The sequence below is a fragment of the Eptesicus fuscus genome, chromosome 6, assembly GCF_027574615.1.
Source record: "Eptesicus fuscus isolate TK198812 chromosome 6, DD_ASM_mEF_20220401, whole genome shotgun sequence".
Taxonomy (NCBI): domain Eukaryota; kingdom Metazoa; phylum Chordata; class Mammalia; order Chiroptera; family Vespertilionidae; genus Eptesicus; species Eptesicus fuscus.
The window spans coordinates 2844660-2871452 of record NC_072478.1 but is presented as its reverse complement, the minus strand read 5'-3'; the positions used below and the strand labels follow the sequence as shown (position 1 = coordinate 2871452).

The 26793-nt window shown below is 53.1% G+C and overlaps 1 protein-coding gene across 1 annotated transcript in view; it reads right to left on the bottom strand.

The window, feature by feature from the left end:
* MYOZ2 (myozenin 2) overlaps positions 1-13530 on the bottom strand; it is a 28925-nt gene extending 15395 nt beyond the window's left edge. Inside the window, exons 1-2 of the mRNA XM_028130232.2 lie at positions 13385-13530; positions 1251-1418 (exon numbers count right to left, since the gene is read on the bottom strand). Coding sequence (XP_027986033.2) covers positions 1251-1409 — 159 coding nt within the window. The 5' untranslated portion in view covers positions 1410-1418; positions 13385-13530. The remainder of the gene's footprint in view (positions 1-1250; positions 1419-13384) is intronic.
* Between the last annotated feature and the right edge of the window lie 13263 nt (positions 13531-26793).

Below are 26793 nucleotides of genomic sequence, written 5' to 3'. Positions count from 1 at the left end.
CCTCTCAACCCCTACCCCCCCCCCCCACGTCTTCCCCACCCTATGGCCCGTGTCCATGGCTATGCATATCTACATATATAAAAAGCCAGCGACCATAACGGCCATAATGACCGTAATGACCGGTTGCTATGACGCCCACTGTGGCCAGCGAACTGGCCTGATCAGGGGGTGGGGCCGGTTGGCCAACCTTACAGCCCCTACCCCCTGCCAGCCTGCCCCTGATCGGACTCTCCCACCCGATCAAGAGCGGGGTCTGCCAGCCAAACACCCCCTCCCCTTCCCCCAGCCAGCCCCGCCCCCGATCAGCCCACCCACCATGATAGGCCCGCAGCCCCTCCCCCCAGCCGGCCATGCCCCTGATGGGCCTCCACCACCCCAATTGACTGGTGGGGCCGGCCAATCTCCTGCAGCCCCTCCCCCTGCTCAGCCCCACCCCAGATGGGCACCCCCACCGGATTAGGGGCAGGGCCGGCCAGCCAAACACCCATGGCCCCTCCCCCAGGCCACTGGCTCTGATCAGCACCCCCCACCCCAATCGGAGGTGGGGCCCACCAGCCAATCACCCTCGGCCCCTTCCCCCAGCTGGACAGCCCTGATCAGCCTATCAGGGCAGGCCGGCCGGCCGGCCAATCTCCCACCATCTCCTCCTCCCCACAGGCCCAGCCCCAATCTGCCCCAACTTTGTGCACTGGGCCTCTAGTAAGTATTTAAGTTCTTTGGTTTATCTCTTCTGGTCCCCGCAATCCCACATCGAGGTGTGCCAGTCTGTTCCATGCCTCCCTGCTTCGGGTCTTACTTTACTGTTTACTAGCTTCTAATTTAGGAAAGCTTTTGTCCAAGGAGTTTTGCCATCGCTGGCTCTGTGGTTAGGAGGCACAGCCCTCCCTACACCACACACAGTCAGTGCTTGTCTGCAGCTCCCGGCTCCTCCCCCTGCTCTGCGGAGCGCCGTGTGCCCGGGAGTGTCCCACCCACACCGACCAGCCTGATAAGACCGCCACCCTCCCCCGCTCCTGGCAGGACCGGCTGGCTTCAGTGCCACGTCCACAGGCTCACCATGTCCCTGTGAGACACTCAGCCACACACTGCATTTCCCTGTCACCCCCGGGACTACTCGCCGTCCTGGAGAAAAGGTCTCAGCAGGTCAGAGGAAGAACATGCGGAGAACGCTTGTTTGGGAACCTGGTAATCCGCACGCGTGGAGAAACGGCGCCCATTTGTGTACACGCCCCACGATCAAGGATACGTACGTTTATCTGCGCTCTCGATTCGTACTGGAAGTTTTCGAACGTGTACTTGTCAGAGCGTCGCTGGCGCATCTTGAACAGCCGGGCGCCGCGGTTGGCCAGGTGGGACAGCTCCTCCAGCATGATGTCCCGCGGCACGCTCACCTTCTTGCCCAGGTCCATGCCGCCCGTCTGGAAAACGATACCCACATGCATTTCAGGTGCCTTCCTAAACTCCGCCATTGTCGCCGCCATCTGCGGGCCTGGGGCCTGGATGCAGGCTCTCCCCAGCCCGCCCGGCGACCTTGGCTTCACTCCGTGCCAACCACCAGTCATAGATACGGCGCTGAACTTCCTAACCCTCATGCCCTATCTCTAAAGGGGGCTCATCAGACCCGCCACGTGGGGCTGAGAGGAGGACTGAATGCAGTGCTGCAGACGAAGTCTTTCGTGTGCACTTGGCACGGAGAGAGGGGTGGATGTGCGCTGTCATTGCCAGTGGTAGAATGCCGTCTCTCCACACTTAGTGTTCCAGCAGCGCTGCTCGGAGTCCTCCTGAAGAGCTCCGTGTGCTCCCCACTGTTCTGGGGATCAGTCTGAGCTGTCCCTCCTGCTGGAGTGCCAACCCTTCCACCATGCCACCCCATTTCCCTGTCTCTGTCCAAACACTGTTCACTCTGCGCCCAGCCCTGAGGTACCCAGCCCCGAGGTATCCAGCCCTGAGGTACCCAGCCCTGAGGTACCCAGCCCTGAGGTACCCAGCCCCGAGGTACCCAGCCCTGAGGTACCCAGCCCCGAGGTACCCAGCCCCGAGGTACCCAGCCCTGAGGTACCCAGCCCTGAGGTACCCAGCCCTGAGGTACCCAGCCCCGAGGTACCCAGCCCCGAGGTACCCAGCCCTGAGGTACCCAGCCCCGAGGTACCCAGCCCTGAGGTACCCAGCCCTGAGGTACCCAGCCCCGAGGTACCCAGCCCCGAGGTACCCAGCCCTGAGGTACCCAGCCCTGAGGTACCCAGCCCTGAGGTATCCAGCCCTGAGGTATCCAGCCCTGAGGTACCCAGCCCCGAGGTATCCAGCCCCGAGGTACCCAGCCCTGAGGTACCCAGCCCTGAGGTACCCAGCCCCGAGGTACCCAGCCCTGAGGCATCCAGCCCTGAGGCATCCGGCCCTGAGGTACCCAGCCCTGAGGTACCCAGCCCTGAGGTATCCAGCCCTGAGGTACCCAGCCCCGAGGTACCCAGCCCTGAGGTATCCAGCCCTGAGGCATCCGGCCCTGAGGTACCCAGCCCTGAGGTATCCAGCCCTGAGGTACCCAGCCCCGAGGTACCCAGCCCCGAGGTACCCAGCCCTGAGGTACCCAGCCCCGAGGTACCCAGCCCCGAGGTACCCAGCCCTGAGGTACCCAGCCCTGAGGTACCCAGCCCTGAGGTATCCAGCCCTGAGGTATCCAGCCCTGAGGTACCCAGCCCTGAGGTATCCAGCCCCGAGGTATCCAGCCCTGAGGTATCCAGCCCCGAGGTACCCAGCCCCGAGGTATCCAGCCCCGAGGTACCCAGCCCCGAGGTACCCAGCCCAGAGGTACCCAGCCCCGAGGTACCCAGCCCTGAGGTACCCAGCCCTGAGGTACCCAGCCCTGAGGTATCCAGCCCTGAGGCATCCAGCCCTGAGGTACCCAGCCCCAAGGTACCCAGCCCTGAGGTACCCAGCCCTGAGGTATCCAGCCCTGAGGTACCCAGCCCTGAGGTACCCAGCCCCGAGGTACCCAGCCCCGAGGTACCCAGCCCCGAGGTACCCAGCCCCGAGGTATCCAGCCCCGAGGTACCCAGCCCCGAGGTATCCAGCCCCGAGGTACCCAGCCCTGAGGTACCCAGCCCCGAGGTACCCAGCCCTGAGGTACCCAGCCCTGAGGTATCCAGCCCCGAGGTACCCAGCCCCGAGGTACCCAGCCCCGAGGTACCCAGCCCCGAGGTATCCAGCCCCGAGGTACCCAGCCCCGAGGTACCCAGCCCCGAGGTATCCAGCCCCGAGGTACCCAGCCCCGAGGTACCCAGCCCAGAGGTACCCAGCCCTGAGGTATCCAGCCCTGAGGTACCCAGCCCCGAGGTATCCAGCCCCGAGGTACCCAGCCCCAAGGCCCCAGCCCCAAGACCCCAGCCCCAAGGCCCCAGCCCCAAGGCCCCAGCCCCAAGGCTCCAGTCCCAAGGCCCCAACCCCAAGGCCCCAGCCCCGAGGCCCCAGCCCCAAGGCCCCAGCCCCGAGGCCCCAGCCCCAAGGCCTTCAGAGCTAAAAGGCTTCACTGGAGAACTCTGTCTGAAAGTGGAAGGCGAGGGAACACTTCCCAATTCATTGTTAAGCTAACACAACCCTGACACCCAAACCCAACAAGGAGACACACAGAAGGCCACAGACCAATGTCCCTCCCGCCAGCGGAAGCAGAGGTGCTTCACAAAGTATTCGCGAGTAGAATGCCACCTGGTGTGGGCGTCATTCTACACGAGCCCGTGGGGTTTGTGCCACGGATGTGAGACCGTTCAATATTCAGACACCAATCCCTCCAATCCACACCGACTGTGCAGCCTGCATTAGAGAACCACACGGCCGTGCCTTTGGGCTCCAGGGCGGGCCAAGTGCTGTGAGAGTTGGCACCAAAGCACCGTCCACCAAAGGAAAAGCTGAGAAGTGGGACTTTATCAAAATTATAGACTTTTATTCTGAGGAGGATTCTGTTAAAGGATGAAAAAGAAAAGAAGCTACAATGTAGGAAACAATGTTTGCAAAACACATATGTTGTCTTTGGATTGGACAGTAGGCTAGAATAAAACGAAGAACTCTCCAAACTCACCAGTACAAAGGCAAACCATCCAATTAGAGCATCGAGAGCGTGGGCAAGAGAAAGGAGACATCTCACCGGAAGAGACAGGCAGGTGCCATCGGCACATGAAAAGCCCGTCAAAGGCATTGTTCACGTTACAGTTAAAACCGCGGGGAGATGTCCCCGCACAGGCCTCCGAGGGCTGGAGTGGGGACGAGTGCGCACCTCCTGCTGGGACGGATAATGGCACAGCCACTTTGGAAAGTACAGAGTGGGTTCTGTTTAAAACCCAACACAGAGCTACCAGCATTTCGGGGCATTTACCCCAGTGAAATGAAACTCACGTTTACACAAAAACCTGTATACAAATGTTCACACCAGCTTTACCCTTAAAAACAAACAAACAAACAAACAGAAAGAACCTGGATGTACTTCAATAGGTAAATGGTTGAAAACATTAGCCCATCCATACCATGACAGGCAGCAATAAAAAGGGACAGCTATTGGGACATGCAACACCTGGGCATATCGCCAGAGAGCTACACGGAGTGCGCCTTCGCCCACTCTGAGGCCAGCCCCAGAGGTCTATGCTGCAAGATCCCATTCACATCGCAGTCTTGAAAAAGAAAGGGGAGGGGAGGGGAGGGGAGGGGAGGGAAGGGAAGGGAAGGGAAGAAAAGGGAAGGGAAGGGGAGACACACACACACACACACACACACACACACACACACACACGGCGAGTGAGCGAGCGGAGTAGTGACCATCAGGAGTCTTGACCACCTCAGGGTCAAGTTCTGGCTGTGGTGTTGCACTCTCATTGGGGGAGGCTGGGGCAAGGTCCAGAGGGTAGCCCTGAATTATTTCTCGTGTTTGCATGTAAGACTACAGTTATCTCAAAATAAAAATTCAATGAAGAGCCATCCAGCCACGAAAAGACACGGATGACTGATGTGTGTGGCTGCGTGAAAGGAGCCAGTGGGCGAAGGCGCACTCACCGGAGCCACACACAGGTCAGCTCTCAGGAACGCGCGAGCCAGCAGAGAAACTCCACGAGCACAGCCCTTGTTACAATTAAGTTACATAAAGTTAATCACTAGATAAATTAAAAACAAAGCTATAAAGACTCAAAAGGATCACTTTCATCACTTTCTCTTATACTCCTTTTTGCTGTTAGTGTGCCCTTGACGGTATTTCTCTGCTGGATCTGTTCGGTGGAAACTGTACAAGGTCCTGTTACTGCACATCTCTCTCAAGTCGGCCTGCAGTGACCCTGGTGGTACAGAAATTGGCCACGGAGGGAGTACTTATACCACAGAAATTAGCAAACTCTGCAAACCAAGGCATCCCCGCCCCCCCAAAAAGAATCAGTAGTTGAATAGTTCTAGCATACTCCTAAACACAGACATAAGTCAACATATTTTGCATAAACAAACAACAAAAGACATAAAGTAGGTTCTCCAAGGTTTTCTTCCCCTCCCTTCCCTTCCAGCACTTAAATCTCTGATGTGTCCAGCAGGGCCCCGACCACCTGCGAGTGGAGAGTCTAATGTATGGACTCTCGCTGCCTAAACGCGCAGTGTGAAGAAGGCTGCCAGCTGGGCACAGGGCGTCCACTTCAGCTGTTCCCTGCCCTTTGCTGCAAACCCCTGCAGGGTCTTAGCCGCCTGTGTGAGCTGGATGCCTGATAAATGACACAACGTATTCAGGATACACATCCTTGACCCGATGGATTAGAAGGTTGTCTTTGTGGCGTTAGGTCATCCAATGAAAATAATATTGCTGGGCGTACTTTCCTACTGATGTCATTGACACTGATGCAGAATTCTCTGTTTATTCTTTAATCATTTGATGGGACTTCATCTATTATAGTTTACTATTCTTTCAAGCAAATCAGGGATTATCTTTGAATAACTATGTAATTATGAACGGATAGATATCAACATACAACTTTAGGGTCTTGACCATAATCAAATTAATTTCCACCAAAAAATCCACAATTTTTAATCTACTAGAAATATTAAGTAATTATTACCAATACTCTTTCTCATAATGTCTTCAAATGTACAATCTTCTTGTAGTTAAATTAAGATTTAAAATCTTACATAAAAATTTCATACTGTGGAGCCACGCTGCTCTGAATACTGGGAACCAAAAGGAAAATCACATTTTATTGGGAGCCTATGAGTCATCATTGGAAATGTGATCTGTTCCTTTTTCAAACCCTACTCAATATGTTGTCTTCTGAGTGGACACTGGGCTTACATTTCTCCAAAAGGAAACATTCCTTTTTTTCCTCATATTAGTTTCACAGATTAATAGTCTGAAATTAAGTGAACAGCGACTTATGTGTGCCCAAAAACAGCTGTGTTTTAAATTTGAAATTGTGATCCTGCCAAAGTGACAAATTTAAGATAGGTAAGTGAATTCCACTCATACTTTGTAAAGGTACCCACTTACAAATAATGGGAGTAAGAGAAAAAGTATCTTTTTACAGATGTTTCCCATAATGCCTGGCAGCTGCACTTCTGGTGGAGGGGGCACCCCTCTGAGGGGAGCCACCGGAATGCCCGGCTGCAGGTGGGCCCGGGATTCACTGAGGAGCCTGGCTGAGGCCACAAGGCTTTCTCTGCCCCCGACAGGACTGCCTGCGGGTGGCCCATGTGGATTGCATATGACCCCAGGAAATATACATTGTTGCACAGTACAGTGTGTCATATCTACACTAATAAAAGAGAAACATGCAAATTGACCGTACCTCTGCTACGCCCACCAGCCACGCCCACCAGCCAATTAAGAGTGAGTATGCAAATTAACCCAACCAAGATGGCTGCGGCCATGGAGTGAGCAGGAGGCTTGGGTTTCCTAGGCAATGGAGGAAGCCAAGCTTCCCGCCTGCTCTGGCTGCTCAAGGCTACAAAGTTTCAATTATAGAAGATAAATAAATCCCAACAAAAATGGCGGCAGCCACAAAGCTGGAGAGAGCAGGAGGCTTGGGTTGCCCCCGGCGATGGAGGAAGCCAAGTTTCCTGGCCGGCCCTGGCCTCCACTGAAGGTTAAAAAGTTTCAATTATAGAAGATAAATAAATCCCAGATACCAGGGCCTCTGCTTGGGTCGCCGGGGGATGTGGCCGGCCTGCAAACCACCACAGGCCCCTTGCCCAGGCTGCCCCATGCCCCAAGGGAACCCCCACCCTGATCCGGGACACCCTTCAGGGCAAACCAGCCAGCCCCCACCCGTGCACCAGGCCTCTAGCCTATCTAATAAGAAAGTAATATGCAAATTGACTGTCACTCCAACACACAACATGGCTTCCCCCATGTGGTCAAAGATGGCTGCCCCCAAGTAAGCACAAGATGGCTGCCACAAGATGGCCAGCAGGGGAGGGCAGTTGGGAGGGACCAGGCCTGCAAGGGAGGGCAGTTGGGGGCGATCAAGCCTGCAAGGGAGGGCAGTTGGGGCAATCAGGCTGGCAGGGGAGCAGTTAGGCATCAATCAGGCTGATCAGGCTGGCAGGCAGAAGCGGTTAGGGGCAATCAGGAAGGCAGGCAGGCAAGCAGTTGGGAGCCAGCAGTCCTGGATTGTGAGAGGGATGTCCCAGATTGGAGAAGGTGCAGGCTGAGCTGAGGGACACATGCCCCAGTGCACAAATTTCATGCACCGGGCCTCTAGTAAAAGATAATAGTGAAGTGTGTGATTGTGCATAATGCCTACAATTGATTAAAAGTTTACTAATAATTTTCTCTATACTAAAAAGTTGATATTGAAATACACATGGAACTTTTTTGATTTTCCTATTTTATATGTCTTTGCCTTGATTTGAGGTCTAAGACTTTAAAGTTCTCAAAAATGTTAATAGAAATATTATCTCTTAATGGCTGTGTAAATCTATAAACATTGAAGAAATGAGGTTACCAACGTATTAAATGACATAGATTGCATTCCACAAACAGAATCATTTAGAGCTGCTGTTAATAGCATGGGCAACGAAGACACCGGTGAAGGAAGAGTTTGGCTTCAATTAAACACTTGCCAGAAACTACACTGCTTTTCAAAATAAAACATCTTTCTTGGGGGGTTATGAGAAACTTTAAACCAAAGAAAACGAACAGACTTGTACACTCAGGCATTAAGTTATTTTTCTGCCCCGGACTTTCTGATCTGTGGTCTTGAAGGCCTTCCTGCTGTCCTTGTTTTAATAAGATGACCTGATCAACTACAGTGTAAAATCTGCTTAGACAGGAAAGGAAAGGGGTCTTCACATAATCTTCCATCTGAAATTCAGGATGCTCTGCTCCGTGCGTTTCAGAGAGCCCCGCAGTCCGTGTGAATACTGGCATCGCCTTGGTTATTGGTGGAGAAATTCCAAACACGGTGTTTGCTGCGTCACACGGCTCCGTAAACAGCGACAGGGACCGAGAATTCAACGTGTCAGCACGCCCAGCCTCCTCATTTTCGGACGAGGACTCTAATGTGTGGTCTGGACCCCCGGGCTCCTGGGACCCTATTGGCCGCAGCACCCCACGTGGACCTGGCCCCCCCCGCTTGCACGAACTAAGCCCTTTTCCTGGAATCACAGCAGTCTGCCCAGTCCTCTCCCGTGTGCTGGGAAAGCGGCTCACAGGTTGCGAGGGGAGAAAACAAAACCAAAAACCATACCAAGAGAAAACACACACCAACAAGCCCTCCAAGAGCCCAGGTGAGGGAACTGGAGGCGGCAGAACAGCCTCAGAGGTGGGGTCCCCCTGCTTCTGAAGCCCCTAAACTGTCGGCAATGTCTGTGCCTACGATCAGGGACATGGGCCCCACCTCCCGTGGCTGCTCTACTTCCAGTCCCTGCTACTTCCGGACAACAGCCAGGGCGCTCTGCGCCTCTCCATCCATCCCGTCCCCCCTTGTCTCTCTGTCAGCGACCTCTGGGGCCCCCTCCCCCCTCTGTCCTCAGTCTTCAAGTCCCAGCTGAGGTGCTGACAGGGGAAGGTGGTGACGGCTGCAGAACAGGCCACAGCTGACTCGTGTGCCCACCCTGGGAGGCCCTTTGCGGTGCTGCGGGTCTGAGAGCCGCACTTGGATGGCAGCAACGTGGCTCTGATACTTCTGTGCAAACAGGGACTTTGTGTCTCAGCCTAACGAGGTGGCTGCTCCGTGGGCTCAGGGCTGCTGATGCTGGCGGCGACCCGACACAGCGGTACCTGGGCCGGGACACTCCTTGGTAGTTATCCGCTGGGCGTGCCGTGTCTTCGCGTCCGGACGCAGTTTGACCCCAAACACAGGGGACCCACAAGGAGACAACTGGGGTGCGGTTAGCAGCGGCACTCACTCAGGTCTGTCGGTTTCTCGTGGTGGATCTATGTGGAGAGCACTCCTCAGTAGTTCTTTGAGGTTATTTCTCCTTCAGGAGGGTGAAGGCTCAGATGTAAAACTCTTGTTTTTTTATTTTCATCTTTTCCCACTGCTTGATCTCAAAGGCGCACCTGCTAGGTCTCCCCCACAACAAGAACTGGGCCGAACCTCCACCTCATGCTTAGAAGGGGCTCGTGGAGCGGCCCCGTGATCGCCTTCCATTCTCCTGCAGGCTCAGTGATGGTTGAAAACGGATAGAAAAAATAAGTGACGGTCCTACTACGGAGAGCCGAGGCACAGGGAGGAGGGCCTCGAGGGCCTTCTCCTCTCCGTTTTCATGAAGGCCGGCCAGCCCCGTGGCTGGGTCAGCCTTGTAATTGGTAGGAAACAGTCGCGTGCTTTGTCTTAAGTCACCGGCTCCGGGCTGCTGTGCGGTGTGGGAAGTCTGGAGGATCGCACCCAGAACGGGTCCTCTGCCGTCGGGGCCTCCATGCAGCTTCCGTAAACAATGACACCCCCTGACCTTCAGGTCCCAGAGACCCAGCTGCGTGCAGACAGCTGTCCCCGGGAGACACTCGCGGGAGCCAGAGGGGTGGCTGAAGCGGCTCCTACGCACAGAGCTGCTCTGTGTGCGGGACCCAGGGCGACGTGGCGGTCCCTGCCAGCTGGCCTCCGGGCATCGGGACCAGGGCAGAACCTGTGACCCCACTACGGGGTGGGACTCCCCGTGACCCGAAGGGGGGCTCCTGGGACCCCCATCGCCTGGGGCTGAGACAGTAGTGTTGGGGTTTCCCCCCTTGAGATAGAATTGTACTTTTTAAATCTTTTATAAACACCCAAGTTATGCTATAAAGATAAGCTATTCTCATCCTTGTAGCTCTGTGTCTGGACTGACAGAGTAGGCCCACATATGATTTAAACTGGGATTCACGAAATGGGTCCACTGACATACGATTATGATGAATGAGAAAATGATCACGTGGCTCAGGTCTAGTTTAAGGTAAACAATTTCGTCTCAAAGTCGAGTGGCCGTCTGACTTTGGCCGCATTGATCAGGAAAGCGGTGAAAACCATGTTGCGTAGACTCCCTGCAGCAGGAAGTACACCGAAGGAGGCCGGCACGTGGATCTGGGGACTCTGGGTCGGTTTTAGTTCTGGAAACTGAGCCCGAATCCTCCTCACTTTCTCCCGAGCTGGTTCGACATCGCGGAGCATGGGCACGGAGCTGGTCCGAGTGCCCGTCTCTCCGGAACCAGGAGAGGGTCAGCCGCAGCACCTGCTCCTGCCTGCGCTGGCGCTGGCGCTGTGGGAGCATCGGACACCGGCTCCCCTGGTCCCCTCCGCGCCCTCAGGGAAGGCGAGTGATCGCACTGCTCCCTGCCCCGCCCCCAGCCCTCAGACAGGGTAGGGTCGTTGCGGGGGAAGGTTAGGCTCCTGTCCCAGCCGGAACCACGGCGCCTCCCGCAGAAACCACAGGTCTGTCGGGGATAGCTCTGATCAGCCCTGAAGGGACCTGGTGCTCTGCTTTCTCTCCGTAACCTCGATGCCACCTTGGCCCATGCAAAGCCGGATTTCTTTACAACAATCAGAGTGCAGGGGAGAGCCTGGCCTCCGGAGTCCCCGGCTAGAACGTAAGGGACAAGAGGGAGTGGGTCGGCACCTCGCCCCTCACTTCTCTTGAGAATGGTTTGCATCATGGGCGCTCAGATGACAAGAGCTTCGTCTTTTCCCAGGAGCCGCGAATAAAAGATTTCCAATACAAAGTTCTCGCTAAGTTAGTTACTCAAGATGATGACGGGTCTCAGGGTTAAAGAGAGTGGCAATGACTGAATTCCCACTTTCATCCTCTGTTGTTACAGAAGGGACCATAGAGCCTGTTTTGAATGATTTGTGGGCCCGAAGGGAGAGTGGATCAAGGCTTGCCGCGGGGATGAACCCTGAGACAAAGGGGAGGCCGGCCCAGAGGAAGGAAGAGCGGAGCGCTGGGCGCCGCTCACGGGCAGGCCCCGCAGGACGCACATCAGCTGTCAGCTGGCCTCATTCCTGCCGAGCAGCTGTTCGTCTGAAAATAGCTTCCAGATGAGAAGATGACTACAAAAGGCTGAGTGACGAGGCGGCTCCCCCCGCCCGCTGCCCCGGGAGCGGGAGCGCCGAGCGCACGGTCGGCCACAGGCTGGTACACACGCCAGGGGGTCCCCCTTAGTGCTGAGCTATGTCCACACCACACGGGGCTCAGGGCACCGTGTCCCTTACTATGTCCACACCACACGGTGTGTAGGGCTCCGTGTCCCTTACTATGTCCACTCCACACGGGGCTCAGGGCGCCGTGTCCCTTACTATGTCCACTCCACACGGGGCTCAGGGCACCGTGTCCCTTACTATGTCCACTCCACACGGGGCTCAGGGCTCTGTGTCCCTTACTATGTCCACTCCACATGGGGCTCAGGGCACCGTGTCCCTTACTATGTCCACTCCACATGGGGCTCAGGGCTCTGTGTCCCTTACTATGTCCACACCACACGGGGCTCAGGGCTCTGTGTCCCTTACTATGTCCACTCCACACGTGATGTAGGGCACCGTGTCCCTTACTATGTCCACTCCACACGGGGCTCAGGGCTCTGTGTCCCTTACTATGTCCACTCCACATGGGGCTCAGGGCTCTGTGTCCCTTACTATGTCCACTCCACATGGGGCTCAGGGCTCTGTGTCCCTTACTATGTCCACTCCACATGGGGCTCAGGGCTCTGTGTCCCTTACTATGTCCACTCCACATGGGGCTCAGGGCACCGTGTCCCTTACTATGTCCACTCCACATGGGGCTCAGGGCTCTGTGTCCCTTACTATGTCCACTCCACATGGGGCTCAGGGCTCTGTGTCCCTTACTATGTCCACTCCACACGGGATGTAGGGCACCGTGTCCCTTACTATGTCCACTCCACATGGGGCTCAGGGCTCCGTGTCCCTTACTATGTCCACTCCACATGGGGCTCAGGGCACCGTGTCCCTTACTATGTCCACTCCACACGGTGTGTAGGGCACCGTGTCCCTTACTATGTCCACTCCACACGGGGCTCAGGGCGCCGTGTCCCTTACTATGTCCACTCCACACGGGGCTCAGGGCACCGTGTCCCTTACTATGTCCACTCCACACGGGGCTCAGGGCACCGTGTCCCTTACTATGTCCACTCCACACGGGGTGTAGGGCACCATGTCCCTTACTATGTCCACTCCACACGGGATGTAGGGCACCGTGTCCCTTACTATGTCCACTCCACACGGGGCTCAGGGCACCGTGTCCCTTACTATGTCCACTCCACACGGGGTGTAGGGCACCGTGTCCCTTACTATGTCCACTCCACACGGGGCTCAGGGCACCGTGTCCCTTACTATGTCCACTCCACACGGGGCTCAGGGCACCGTGTCCGTGGACTTCCTTCACGATGGCCGAGGCCTGCTGCTCCCTCTGCCTCACCATGGAGCCGTGGGACAGCATCGCCTGTCCCCTGTGGAAACAAACGTGTTGAAGCGCGGAGGCGCGCCCTCGGGGCGGCGGTCCGTCCTTTAGAGAGCGTCTTTGTTCCTTAGGAGGCCTCCGCCACGCTCTGGCTGAAGGCTTGCCTGCGCCTCCCCCGCGGGGACCAGAGCCTGTCGCCCTGGACGGCAGCGTCACAGTGAGCAGAGGGGATGCTGGGCTCCGTAGGTCGGGTCTCTGCACCAGGACCCCCAGGCGGCGGGGACAGTGAGAGAGCTGCCCCTCCCCTCCCGCTCTCCCGGCTCACGTTCACTGTCCCCGTGTCCCCGCTGGCCCCGCTCCCCAGCATCCAGCCCCTCTGGGCCGCAGACTCCAGAGTGAGGCAAGGACGCAGAGCGAGCCGGCATGCTGTGTGGGGCGGTTTAAAATTGGCATCGACAGCTGTCCCTTAGGGTGAAGAATGCTCATTGTGAATCACAGTCCTGAGCCCGTGACAACTGAGGGAGAACTCGCTCAGGAAGCGTGCACTCACCTTGCCCTCGGCCCGTGCTTCCCAGCAGGACGGCCCGGGGTGCGGGAAGGCCTGGCAGGGTTGGGGTGCTCCTGGGCCGACGGTCTACCCCTGAGCCCGCGATGGCATGGTCCTCGCTCCGCTCCGCGGGGACTGCGCTTGCTGAGGAGCCTGGCATCCGCTGACATCAGCGGCTATTTATAGCTCGGACACTGCAGCCACTCAGAGCTTCCTGGCGGGAGAGGAGCGGGAGATTAGGGTTCTGCATTGTGATCTGGGGGGTGAGGCGGTGCAGGAAGGGACACACGGAAGGGTTCTGGGTCGCCTTCTGTTGGAGGAGACAGAAGCGAAGGGATGGTGCCGGCTTTACGATGAAGGGCTCATGCTGCGTCTTGGTTGCGATGGCGAGGCACGCACGGATTAGAACAGAATGGCAGGGCATCAGCAATTACAATGGAAGTGTGGGCAGCCAGAGCCATGGAACTTCAGGAAGAAGGCAAGCGCTCGGCCAGTGTGGCTCAGTGGTTGAGCGTTGACCTATGAACCAGGAGGTCACGGTTCAGTCCCAGTCAGGGCACATGCCCGGGTTGCGGGCTCGATCCCCGGTAGGGAACCTGCAGGAGGCAGCCGATCCATGACTCTCTCTCATCACTGATGTTTCTATCTCTCTCTCCCCTCCTCTCTGAAATCAATAAAAATATGTTTTAAAAGGGAAGAAGGCAGTGGTGCGGTGGACCAGGAGACCACCCGTTGGCTGGGCTGAGGGCAATGGGGAATATTCGTACGGAGACCTGGGGAGCGTTCTGACGTGGACGTCAGATGCCGAGCTGCAGGCGGCTCTGAGTGGAAGCTGAGCCTCCTGACTGGGTGGCGCCGTTGGAAGAGACCCTGCGAGGAGCCAGCACACAGTAGGCCCATCTCTGCGCTGGGGGTCAGGATCCCCGGGGCGGGGCGGGGCGAGGGGAGTGTGGGAAGTGGCCCTGTGCCTCCGGCTGGTCCTGGGACACAGCGAGCCCCCATTCCTGGACTCCTGCTTTTGTGCCCATACTCGCTGCAGCTCCCCCCACAGGCTCTCATGCACCAGGACTCCAACCTGCCTCCGAGACCCCCCCGAGTCCCCTGTCCAGAGGCCACAGGCGCCCCTCGGTCTCTGCTTCCTGGTTCTCCGTATGTCTGTCTACCTTGTCGGCTTTGGCAAAGCGGTTTCTCATTGGAACCTAATCAATACCTTCGATGCAGACTTTCACCGAAGTGACTGCGCTAGGCCAGCTTAAACCTACCAGCTGCCACCTGCCTGCTCCGTCCTCTGGCCAGACACCGACACGCACCACCCGTTTCAATCTCCTACAAAACAGCTTCGCTCCCAAGTGGCCACTCAAAGGATCTAAGTCAAATGGGAGGGACAGAGACCCCCAAACACAGGAATCGTACAGGAGCAACGTTTGTTTGCCCACACAAGCTTGGTCCAGAGGGAAGCAATCTAGAGCTGGTGATGGACGTGACCTTCCGACTTGCTCCTTTGTCCCTGAAATGCGACCCCTCGGGCCTCCACAGGCTCCAGCTCTGGTGCAGGAGTTCTCACTTCAGTCCGCAGGAAAGGTCAGGAGCCAGGCACACTGCCTCCTTCAGAGCGCGGCGGGCGCCGCTCACACCACTGTCCCTCGAAGCCCTTGGGCGGGAATTTGTCCAAGAGCCATGCATCGCTCGAGCGGGGTTGGTAACGCCGACTTCCGTCTGCGCGGCCGTGTGCCCAGCTAAAATCCAGAGCTTAACTTGCCGACAAGGCAGATAGGTGGTCAGTGGGAGGAATGGCTCTGTCTTTGCCACAAGAACATATCCTCTATCACCATCTACCTGTCTGGTACCTGCTGGCCTCCGCCAGGGCCTGGCGTCGTCTGTATGGTCAGCAGCCAGGGCTGCGTGTGGCCTAGGGCACTCCGTGTCCGCTGGATAAATGCGTGGGCTGGAGGCGAACTGTGGAATGCATTGCAGGCCTGGCAGGCGATGGGAGGTCTCTTCCTTTTACGTCAAGCCTTGGGGGGAATAGGGTCAGTCACTCGACGATAAGAAGACGGTGGCCGCTGGTGAGAGAAGTGGTTTCATATGCGGCTGAAACAGGCGATACGTTTGGTGTCTGACCCTGAGGTGCTGGGATTGAGCTAAGCTACTGCAATTGCTTCTGAGCAAATGTTTGTGTTGAAGGTGCTATTAGGTTCCGATGAGAAACCTGATTACAGTCCCCTCTTCGGGCCCTTCCGTGGTCTTTCCAGGCTGTGTCAGCATTGGCTGCAGCCACTAGTCTGGTCTCTCAGGCCTTAGTTTTCCCATCTGTGAAATGGAGATGCCATTTCTACCACGTGGTACCATGGACACTACATGTCACAGTTTTAGAAATGCCTGGTACTTAATAAAAGTTTCACACTGTTATTTAATACTACTACTCATTAGTGTCATCCCTGCAGTAGGGGAGGGTGTGGAACCTTAGCATAATCAACCACATTGTCCAGTAAACAATAAAAATGTATTCAGAAACCAGCCTGCGGCTTTCCTGCTTGGTCACCTTCATACGTTTCCAGCTTTGGGTTATTTTCAGTTCCACGGGTTAAACTGCTTATGTTGATTTTGGTTTCCAAAATGAAAAGGAGATATTTTAAGTGTTTTAAAAAATGTATCAACTTACTTGGTTTTGTTTATTTTTTCCGTTATACTTAAAGTTGTTTTGCCTTATTTTTTTAGGCTCATTTATACCTATTCCTAATAACTTCCTGGTTTCTGAGTTATTATTTGTTCAGGAAAAACAGAGAACAATCGCTGCCTGTAGTTTGAGGCCGTATATGCTGTTCGTGGCTTTGCTTTGGCCCCAGAGGCCGCGTCTTAGACAGAGCTCGGATGGGTGTCAGCGAGCACTTTCCGTTTCAAATTGGTTCCATTTTGTGTTTTATTTTTATTGATTTCAGAGAGGAAGGAAGAGGGAGAGAGAGAGAAACATCAATGATGAGAGAGAATTATGGATCGGCTGCCTCCTTCTGAGGCAGGGGATCGAGCCTGCGACCTGGGCATGTGCTCTGACCGGGAATTGAACTGTGACCTCCTGGTTCTTAGGTCGACGCTCAAGCACTGAGCCACCGTGGCTGGGCTGCCCTCCCAGTCAATGCACTTCCATTTCCTCTTCACAGAGAGCTGGTTCCAGGTCAGACTTCCTCAAGGTCAAGAGCCTTCAATTGTGTCATGTTGCTTAACCAATGTCACCCCAATACATTTCATCTAAGAAATTGTCATATTGCCTTCTCGCTTTGTCCGCAGCCCCCACCCTCCGATCCCCAAGACCCAGGATGCCCCCTCACACACACACTGCCCCGGGGCGGACCTCTCCTCCCTCCCGGCCGGTACTGCCCTGTCCTGCCCACCAAACGTTCTCGCCCCTGAGGCTTCCTCCCACCCCACCTCACACAGAGGAGCACCTGCTGTTCCCTCGGCCCCGGGTGCTTTCTGTCAATTGGGGCTGAAGACACACGCCGAGGTCTTTCCTCCAGGCAGCCTGACGGGTCCTCCTGGTGGGAGCTGGGCCTCGGAGGCCAGTGGGGAGATGTCGGTCAGAGCTTGTCAGCCCCCCAACCAAGCTGCCCCCTTGCTGGGCTGCCGGGCTCCCTGCACCCCTGCACCCCTTGCTGAAGAGGAGGTGTTTCAGTAAGGCGAGCCTGGCTGCCAGCAGACCCTGACAGGGTGCCACCGAGGGGAGCGTGAGCGGCGCTGTTCAGCCCGCGTGCGCCGGGGCTGTGTGCCTTCCCGCCGGGGCACGTGGCTCTGATTCCGTGGCTTTCTCCGTCCCGGGTTCAGTCTGTGTTCGGTGGCTGTGGACAGGCAGAGGTTAGGGCCGGGGCCGGGGCCCAGGGTGTGGGGACTGAGCGTCTGAGAGGTGGGCAGACAGCCGTGAGCGTGATGGAGGCTCCGTCTGGACCCCTGCGCACATCACCCAAACAGGCCGCTGCCGGGCGGTGTGGCAGGAGCAATCCGAGGGGCCACACACGTGCTGACCGGGAGGAAGGGGGACAGCTCACATCACCGAGGCGTCCGTGGCGGCGTGGGCGCGGCTCGCAGACGCCCTCCGTTCTCCTGGACGGCTGACCGGCCGCCACGTCACCATGGCGCCCATTTCCCTCGACTGAGGAGGGCCTGGCTTACCCCTGAGCTCCTTGGCCGCCCATCCAGAGGCCGATGGGTGTCAGCCGGGCTGTGAGAATGTGCCACTGGCCCCGGTGACAGGGTAAGGCAGACGGAGGCGTGTGCACCTGGGCTCGTGCCATGCCGCCCGGAGGGCAGAACAGGGCGAAAGGAGCAGAGAAGCGCTGCAGCCAACGGGCGGGCATGGCCCTGGTCTTGCAGGCGGAAGCTGGGGCCCTGAGAGAGTCCGCCCCTCAGTCTTCATCCTTGAGAGGCTCCTGGATGGAATGAAATCCAGGTTCTTCCTGACTAAGGCCTTGGTGTTCGCACGCTGTCGTGGGAAGCCGCCTCTTCCTGAGCTCTGCGTGTCGGTGTTGACAGCTTCATGACTACGATGCAGCCGCGGACGTGGCGTCAGAGGGTCACGCCAGTCTCTCCTGACTGACTCCCTGTGGGCTCAGCATCCAGCACCCGGTTTGCTTTGGCCGAGGTGCTTTTACTTAGGACTTCTGTGGCCCTTTCCCAAGTCCTGTTTTTCCGGTTTGCGATCCTGGCGTCTGCGCCCCCGGGGCCTTCCTCTCCCTCAGCTGTGCAAACACTGCGGCTGCTGCCAGCCGAGCCCGCAGATGGAAGCACGCCCGCTTGCGGTGCAGCCTCCCTTCCTTCCCAGGACCCGCACCCACACAGACACGCCTGCAGGGCCAGGAATAAGGTCCAGTCCCGCCACCAGAATAACCCGTTTCTCGGCCAGCCCGCCTTCCTGGCATTTCCTTCCAGACTCCCAATTACGCCTTCAGGTGGACCGGGGAGGGAGGGCGCGGTGAACGGAGCCGGGCCCAGCTGGTCCCGGACAGGAGCTGACCTCACAGGGTCGGGAACTTGGAAGGAAATAACGCTTCCTATGCAGGAATATTAAGGAACGAGTTGCCAAAGAAAACCCGCAAATCATTTTTCCCTTTGCTCGCACAGTCCCAGCCTTTATCCAGAGCTCGCTCACATTTCCTTCCCCGGTGCGAGCCAGCCTGTACTTTTCCTATGGTCTGCGGGGGCCTGGTCTCGGACAGTTTTCTCCCCTGCAAGACAGCCCTGCTGTTCCACGCGAAGGATCGTCCTCTGTGCGGTGTATCCCTGACACCCGCAAAGTGACTCCTTGTCGCAGCAGATATTTAATGACTGTTTGTGGAATCGCTGTTTCCATAGGTTCTGTCTACCTCTATTTATTTATTTGTTTGTTTGTTTGTTTGTTTGTTTATTTTCCCATCATCGTGTGTGCCCTCTATGCCCTCTTCCTCCTCCACCCCCCCCCCCTCTGCAATCACCATCCTGCTGTCCTTGCCCATGAGTTCTCTCTCTTTTCTTCTTTCTTTGCTCCATCCCTCCCCCACCAACACCAATGCACCTTGCCTAACGGGTTGCTTTTTTAGGGAAAGGAAAGTTATGTTCTTTAAAGAAGGTGCAATTCCTGGTGATTCTCTTCTTGGTGGCGATGGTGTCCCAGTCAACTAATGAGCCCAGATGCCCGCCGGAAGCAAAACCTCACCTGTTGGTTATCGCTCTGGCCTGGTCCAGAAGCCCTGGTGCCGGCGTGTCCTGCTGGGTCCTCACGGGTCCTCATGGGTCCTCACAGGTTCTCCGGGTCCTCACGGGTCCTCATGGGTCCTCACAGGTTCTCCGGGTCCTCACAGGTCCTGACAGGCGTGATCGCAGGGGCAGGGAGGTTACTGATGGTGATGCTGATAGCTAAGAACGCGCTAGGCCCTGCACTGTCCACACGCGCTGTGTCATCTGACCCGGTGGGTGGGCCTGGAGGTGAGCGGCCTTCTCAAGGCCCCACAGGAGCCCTGGAGGGAGCCTGGGGTTCACCCCGACGCTCGACTCTAGCTCTTATGCCCGCTCCGGCCAAGGGGCTCCTTTTTCTGTAAAAAGCTGGGTTTTCTCAGGGAATAAGACCAGGGTAGAGGGTTATGTACGTTTACACACCTTTTGCCTGGCTTTTAATAGGAGTGCCGCTAATTGATTCTATGCACAGCAAGTACCAGCATATGAACGTGAATTAGACAGGAAAACTCAATAACAAAACATTCCAAATTATAATAAATATATACCACTTTATGCAGTTTAAAAGAGTTCTTATCTTCTTTTTTTTTATTGATTTCAGAGAGGAAGGGAGAGGGAGAGAGAGAAGCATCAATGATGAGAGAGAATCATGGATCAGCTGCCTCCTGCACTCCCCACACTGGGGATGGAGCCCGTAACCCGGGCATGTGCTCTGACTGGGAATCAAGCTGTGACCTCCTGGTTCATAGGTCGATGCTCAACCACTGAGCCATGCTGGCCGGGTGCTTTATAGCGATCTTCCTGGGAACATTGCTCCATTGCCTTCTCGACTACTATGGCCGGTTTGAAGTGCTGCCTGAGAGAGTGAATAGGCCTGACTCACAAGAGAACGCGCACGTGCAGATGAGAGCTGTGTCTCCGAGGCAGAGGGGCCCGGCAGGAGCGGGTGCCAGAACCTGGGCCGAGGACTCGGTTCCTCCCGGACAAGGCTTTCCTGAGGAGGGGAGGGAGGAGGAGACGTGGGTGCAGGTGCTGATCGCTGCGGAGGTGCAGGCGTGAAGTTCAGGCCCCTGTTGAGAGGGAGGCGGCCGTGGCGACTTGGGCGGGTGTGGGCAGCGCCTTGGGCGGGTGCGTGCAGCCTGCAGGAGGAGCCCATTGAGACACAAGCCCGGCCTCACTCTCGCCAGCGGCCAGGGTTCTGGGCTGAGTCTCGGCCGTAGCAGAGGCTGGGGACCTGGTGTAAACAAAGGAGAAGCCCGGGATAATCGCTGCAAACACAGAAAGCGGGTGGTCCGGGGGTGGGCGAAAAGGAGCCACACGCTGACCTGACAAGCTCGGGGGAGGCCTGCCTGGGGCCTTGCAAACTCGGAGACCTAACGTCACCACAAGGATGGCCGGAAATTAAACTTTAACTAGAACTAGTTGTGGTGGGTAGTCGCGTCCTGGGCCGGTGTCTTCCCTGACAAAGGCCCATCTTTACCTTACCTGAGCCTGTCTATAGTCTTTTTGCATCTACGATAACGTATCGTTGGAAGGTCAAAGTAATTTCCCTTTTTCCCAGGCCCCTCAAAGCACAGGCATCCCTCTGTGGAGACCACAGATCCCATTTTTTACTGAGTTAATTGCTGACTGTTAACTACCCTGCACCCACCTAAGTAAAAGCAGCATGTGTCTATCATTTTACTCTATCCAATCCCAGAGGTTTCCCCGCTTTGCTATCTCTCACCTCCCTGATCTATCACCAAAAGAGTTCATGTAGCCCACTTAGGTCTCCTCCTTGCCCTCCTTGCCCTCCTGCCCTCCTGCCCTCCTTGCCAATGTATCAAACAAGGTGAAAAAGCTCCGTCCTCCGGAGCACTGTCCCCGTACGCTGAGGTTCTGCTTCCCAGCAGTTGTCCACCCTTTGGCTCAAATACACTACAAAGCTCTTACAGATGTGAATGTTTTCTCACGTTAACAGGGAAATGAGAGACTCGGATCCTGGCTTCTGACACAAACCAGGACCCTGCAGCCACTGGGGACAGAGAACTGCTATCACAGCTTCAGACCAACAAACAACAAGAATCCAGACGTCCCGGCAGAATTCCGTGAGTCAAAGAGCCTACCCCCTCCCCGCAGGCGCGCAGACAGCGCCATTTTAACTGATAGATCCGCCTCTCGCCCAAGCCGCAGAGCTTTGCGCAGGGACTCGCTCCCCCTCAGGGAATTTGGCGCGCGCTCGAGCACACAGGAGAGAATCAGCTCCCTGTTGGGGAAATCTGTCAGTGCGCACAGAGGGCTCCCCTTCGGAGAATTTGGGGGAATTTGGCTTGCGGGTCACAGCTCTCCCTTCAGGGAATCTTAGTGCTTGCACAGAGGGGCTTTCCCTTTGGGGAATTTGGCACGCAGGACAGACTCCGCCCCCCTTCCGGGACTCCGGTAGAGTGCACAGAGCCAGCTCACCTTCAGGAAATCAAGAGTGTGCGCCCTAGCCGGTTTGGCTCAGTAGAGAGAGCACACACAGGTCGCAGCTCCACTTCAGGGAATTTGGCACGCCGGACACAGCTGCCTGGGATCCCTGACTCACAGCGCATTCACACTAAGAGCCAGCGACCCCAATTGTTGGTGCATGCACACATAGGGACCCTGAGTCTCAACGAGAAACCGCACAAGGCAACAGAGACTCTGACACTCGAGTCTTGGTGCAGACACAGGGAAACTCTGACTCCTGGCACATGCTAAGGATCTCATTTTCGGCACATACCAACAGTGTGGTGCAGACAGGGCCCCTGAATCTAAGTGTGCACACGAGACCACACGGAACACTGGGGACACTGACTCTGGGCAAGTCTGGTTCCCACCAACCAAAGGCAGCCACACGTCCTAGTGTCAGAGCACTTCAGTGAAACTCGGGTGGAGTAAAGTCCCCACAGCACACGGCCCAAGTCCACGCAAACGGAAGCTTGAGCTTTCTGGTGATAGCCAGAATGGGGAAACGAAATAACTCACAGAGGAAAGAAAATGTGGAGTCACCAAGAAAGGAAATCAGTGAAACTGAAGCTTGCAACATGACCGAAAAGGAGTTTAGAGTAATGGTCGTGGAATTTATACATCGGATGGATGAGAAAATAAACAACTTATGCAAGAATCAGGAAGAAATGAAAAGTGATATAGCTACAATCAAAAACACCATGGAAAGTTTCAACAGTAGACTACAAGAAGCAGAGGACCGAATTAGTGAGTTAGAAGATCAGGTACAGAAACAAGCTCAATCTCAACAGCAATTTGAGAAAAAAATTAAAAAGCAGGAGGAAAGCCTAAGGGAGCTTCGGGACAACATGAAACGAAGTAACATGCGTATAATAGGGCTGCCAGAAGGACAAGAAGAGCAGCAGGGATTAGAAAATCTATTTGAAGAAATAATGACAGAAAACTTCCCGGATATGGGAAAGATAAAAGTTACGCAAGTACAGAGAGTCCCAAGCAGGATCAACCCCAAAAGACCCACACCAAGACATGTCATAATTTCAATGGCAAATATAAATGATAAAGAGAGAATCTTAAAGGCGGCAAGAGAGAGACAGAGAGTTACCTACAAAGGAACACCCATCAGATTGTCAAATGATTACTCAACAGAAACACAACAAGCTAGAAGTGAATGGACGGAGGTATACAAAGTGTTGCAAAGCAAAGGACTGAATCCAAGAATACTATATCCAGCAAGACTATCAATCAAAATTGAAGGGGAAATCAGGAGCTTTGCAGATAAAAAAAGGCTTAAGGAGTTTATCACCACCAAACCAGCAATGCAAGAATTGCTAAAGGGAATACTGTAAAAAGAAGAAATAAACAGGTAAGAAGGAATATAGACACAAAAATAGATATGACCACAAACAAATACCTTTCAGTAATATCTTTAAATGTAAATGGACTAAATGCTCCAATCAAAAGATATCGATTAGCTGATTGGATAAAAAAACACGACCCATATATATGCTGTCTACAAGAGACCCACCTCAGAACAAGAGACTCACACAGATTGAAAGTGAAGGGATGGAAAAATATCTTTCAGGCAAATGGAAATGAAAAAAAAGCTGGGGTAGCAATACTTATATCTGACAAAATAGACCTCAAAGTAAATGCCATAACAAGAGATAAAGAAGGCCACTTCATAATACTAAAGGGAGAAATCCAACAAGAAGAAATAATTCTGGTAAACATATACGCTCCCAATATAGGAGCACCCAAATACATAAAAAAACTCCTGGAAGATTTCAAGGGAGAGATTAATAGCAATACAATCATAGTAGGAGACTTTAATACCCCACTATCACCACTGGATAAATCCTCTAAACAAAAAATCAGCAAAGATACAGCAATCCTAAATGAATCACTAGACCAGATGGAATTAATTGACATCTTTAGAACATTTCACCCCAAAGCCACAGAATATACATTCTTCTCAAGTGCACATGGGTCATTTTCAAAGATAGACCATATGCTGGGTCACAGGCAAAGTCTCTTCAAATTCAAGAAGATAGAAATTATATCAAGCGTCTTCTCAGATCACAGTGGCATAAAACTGGAAATCAACTACAATAAATACAATCCAAAGAAATCAAACACTTGGAGACTAAACAGCATGCTATTAAACCATGACTGGGTCACCAGAGAGATCAAGGAAGAAATAAAAAACATCATGGCAACAAATGACAATGAAAACACAACAATCCAAAATCTATGGGACACAGTGAAAGCAGTCTTGAGAGGGAAGTTCATAGCTCTACAAGCCTATTGCAAAAATCAAGAATCAATGGTAATAAATTACTTAACCCTACAACTCAAAGAGCTAGAAAAAGAGCAGCAAGAAAAGCCCAGTGTAACCAGAAGGAAGGAAATAACAAAGATCAGAGCGGAGATAAATGACATAGAGACCAAAGAAACAATACAAAAGATCAACAAAACCAAGAGCTGGTTCTTTGAAAGGATAAACAAGATTGATGGACCTCTAGCCAGGCTCACCAAGAAGCAAAGAGAGAGGACCCAAATAAACAAAATCAGAAATGAAAGAGGTGAAATAACAACAGACCCCGCTGAGATACAAAGGATTGTTACAAAATACTACGAACAACTCTATTCCAACAAACTGGACAACCTGGAGGAAATGGACATATTCCTAGAAAAATATAACCTTCCAAAAATCAATCAAGAAGAATCTAAAGAGCTCAATAGGCCAATAACTATGGACGAAATTGAAGCAGTCATCAAGAAGCTTCCAGCAAACAAAAGCCCGGGGCCTGATGGCTTCACAGGAGAGTTTTACCAAACATTCAAGGAAGAACTAAAACCTATCCTCCTCAGACTATTCCAAAAAATTCAAGAGGAAGGAACACTTCCAAGCTCCTTCTATGAAGCCAGCATCACCCTAATACCAAAACCAGATAAAGACAACACAATGAAAGAGAATTACAGACCAATATCCCTCATGAACATAGATGCCAAAATCCTCAACAAAATTCTAGCAAATCGGCTCCAGCAGTACATCAGAAAGATCATACACCATGACCAAGTAGGATTTATCCCAGGAATGCAAGGATGGTACAATATCCGCAAATCAATAAATGTGATACATCACATAAACAAATTGAGAGATAAAAATCACATAGTCATATCAATTGATGCAGAAAAAGCATTTGACAAAATCCAACATCCTTTCTTGATAAAAACTCTCAACAAGGTGGGAATAGAAGGCTCATACCTCAACATAATAAAAGCTATATATGATAAACCCACAGCAAACATCATACTCAATGGACAAAAACTAAAAACATTTCACCTAAGAACAGGAACAAGACAGGGATGCCCACTCTCACCACTCCTGTTTGACATAGTACTGGAAGTATTAGCCATTGCAATTAGACAAGAAGAAGAAATAAAAGGCATCCAAATTGGAAAAGAACAAGTAAAGCTGTCTTTATTTGCAGACGACATGATATTGTACATAAAAAATCCGAAAGACTCTGTCAAAAAACTAATAGACTTAATAAATGAATTCGGCAATGTAGCAGGATACAAAATTAACGCCAAGAAATCTATGGCCTTTCTATATACCAATAGTGAACTTACAGACAGAGAGACTAAAAAGGCAATTCCATTTACCATCGCACCAAAAAAATTAAGATACCTAGGAATAAACTTAACTAAGGAGGTAAAAGACCTATACACGGAAAACTACAGGACACTGAAAAAAGAGATAGAGGAAGATGTAAACAGATGGAAGAACATACCATGTTCATGGATTGGTAGAATCAACATCATTAAAATGTCCATACTACCCAAAGCAATCTATAGATTCAATGCACTCCCCATTAAAATACCAATGGCATATTTCACCGACCTTGAAAGAACTCTCCAAAAATTCATCTGGAATAAAAAAAGACCCCGAATAGCCACAGCAATCCTGCGAAAGAAGAATAAAGTAGGAGGGATCTCAATACCAGATTTCAAGCTGTATTACAAAGCCACTGTTCTCAAAACAGCCTGGTACTGGCACAAGAACAGACATATAGATCAGTGGAACAGAATAGAGAATCCAGATATTGACCCAAACCACTATGCTCAATTAATATTTGACAAAGGAGGCATGAACATACAATGGAGTCAAGACAGTCTCTTCAATAAATGGTGTTGGGAAAATTGGACAGATACATGCAAAAAAATGAAGCTTGATCACCAACTTACGCCATACACAAAAATAAACTCAAAATGGATACAGGACTTAAACATAAGACGGGAAACCATAAAAATACTAGAGCAATCCACAGGTAGCAAAATCTCAGACATATGCCAAAAGAAATTCTTCACTGACACTGCCCCTAGGGCAATGGAAGCTAAAGAGAAAATTAACAAATGGGACTACATCAAAATAAAAAGCTTTTTCACAGCAAAAGAAACCATTAACAAAACCACAAGAAGGCCTACTGCATGGGAGAACATATTTGCAAATGGCATCACTGATAAAGGTTTGATCTCCAACATCTACATGCAGCTTATACAACTTAATAAAAGGAAGATAAATGATCCAATAAAGAAATGGGCAACAGACCTAAATAGAAGCTTTTCAAAAGAAGACAGAAGGAAGGCCAAGAGACACATGAAAACATGCTCAACGTCACTAATTATCCGAGAGATGCAAATCAAAACAACAATGCGGTACCATCTCACACCTGTCAGAATGGCTATCACCAACAAATCAACAAACGACAAGTGTTGGCGAGGATGCGGAGAAAAAGGAACCCTCGTGCACTGCTGGTGGGAATGCAGACTGGTGCAGCCACTGTGGAGAACAGTATGGAGCTTCCTCAAAAAACTGAAAATGGAACTCCCATTTGACCCAGTAATCCCACTCCTGGGAATATATCCGAAGAAACTAGAAACACCAATCAGAAAGGATATATGCACCCCTATGTTCATAGCAGCACAATTCACCATAGCTAAGATTTGGAAACAGCCTAGGTGCCCGTCAGCAGATGAGTGGATTAAAAAACTTTGGTACATCTACACAATGGAATACTATGCTGCCATAAAAAAGAAGGAATTCTCATCATTTGCAGCAACCTGGATGGAATTGGAGAACATTATGTTAAGTGAAATAAGTCAGTCAATGAAAGAAAAATATCACATGATCTCACTCATTTATGGGTAATAAAGAACATTATAAACTTGAACAAAAA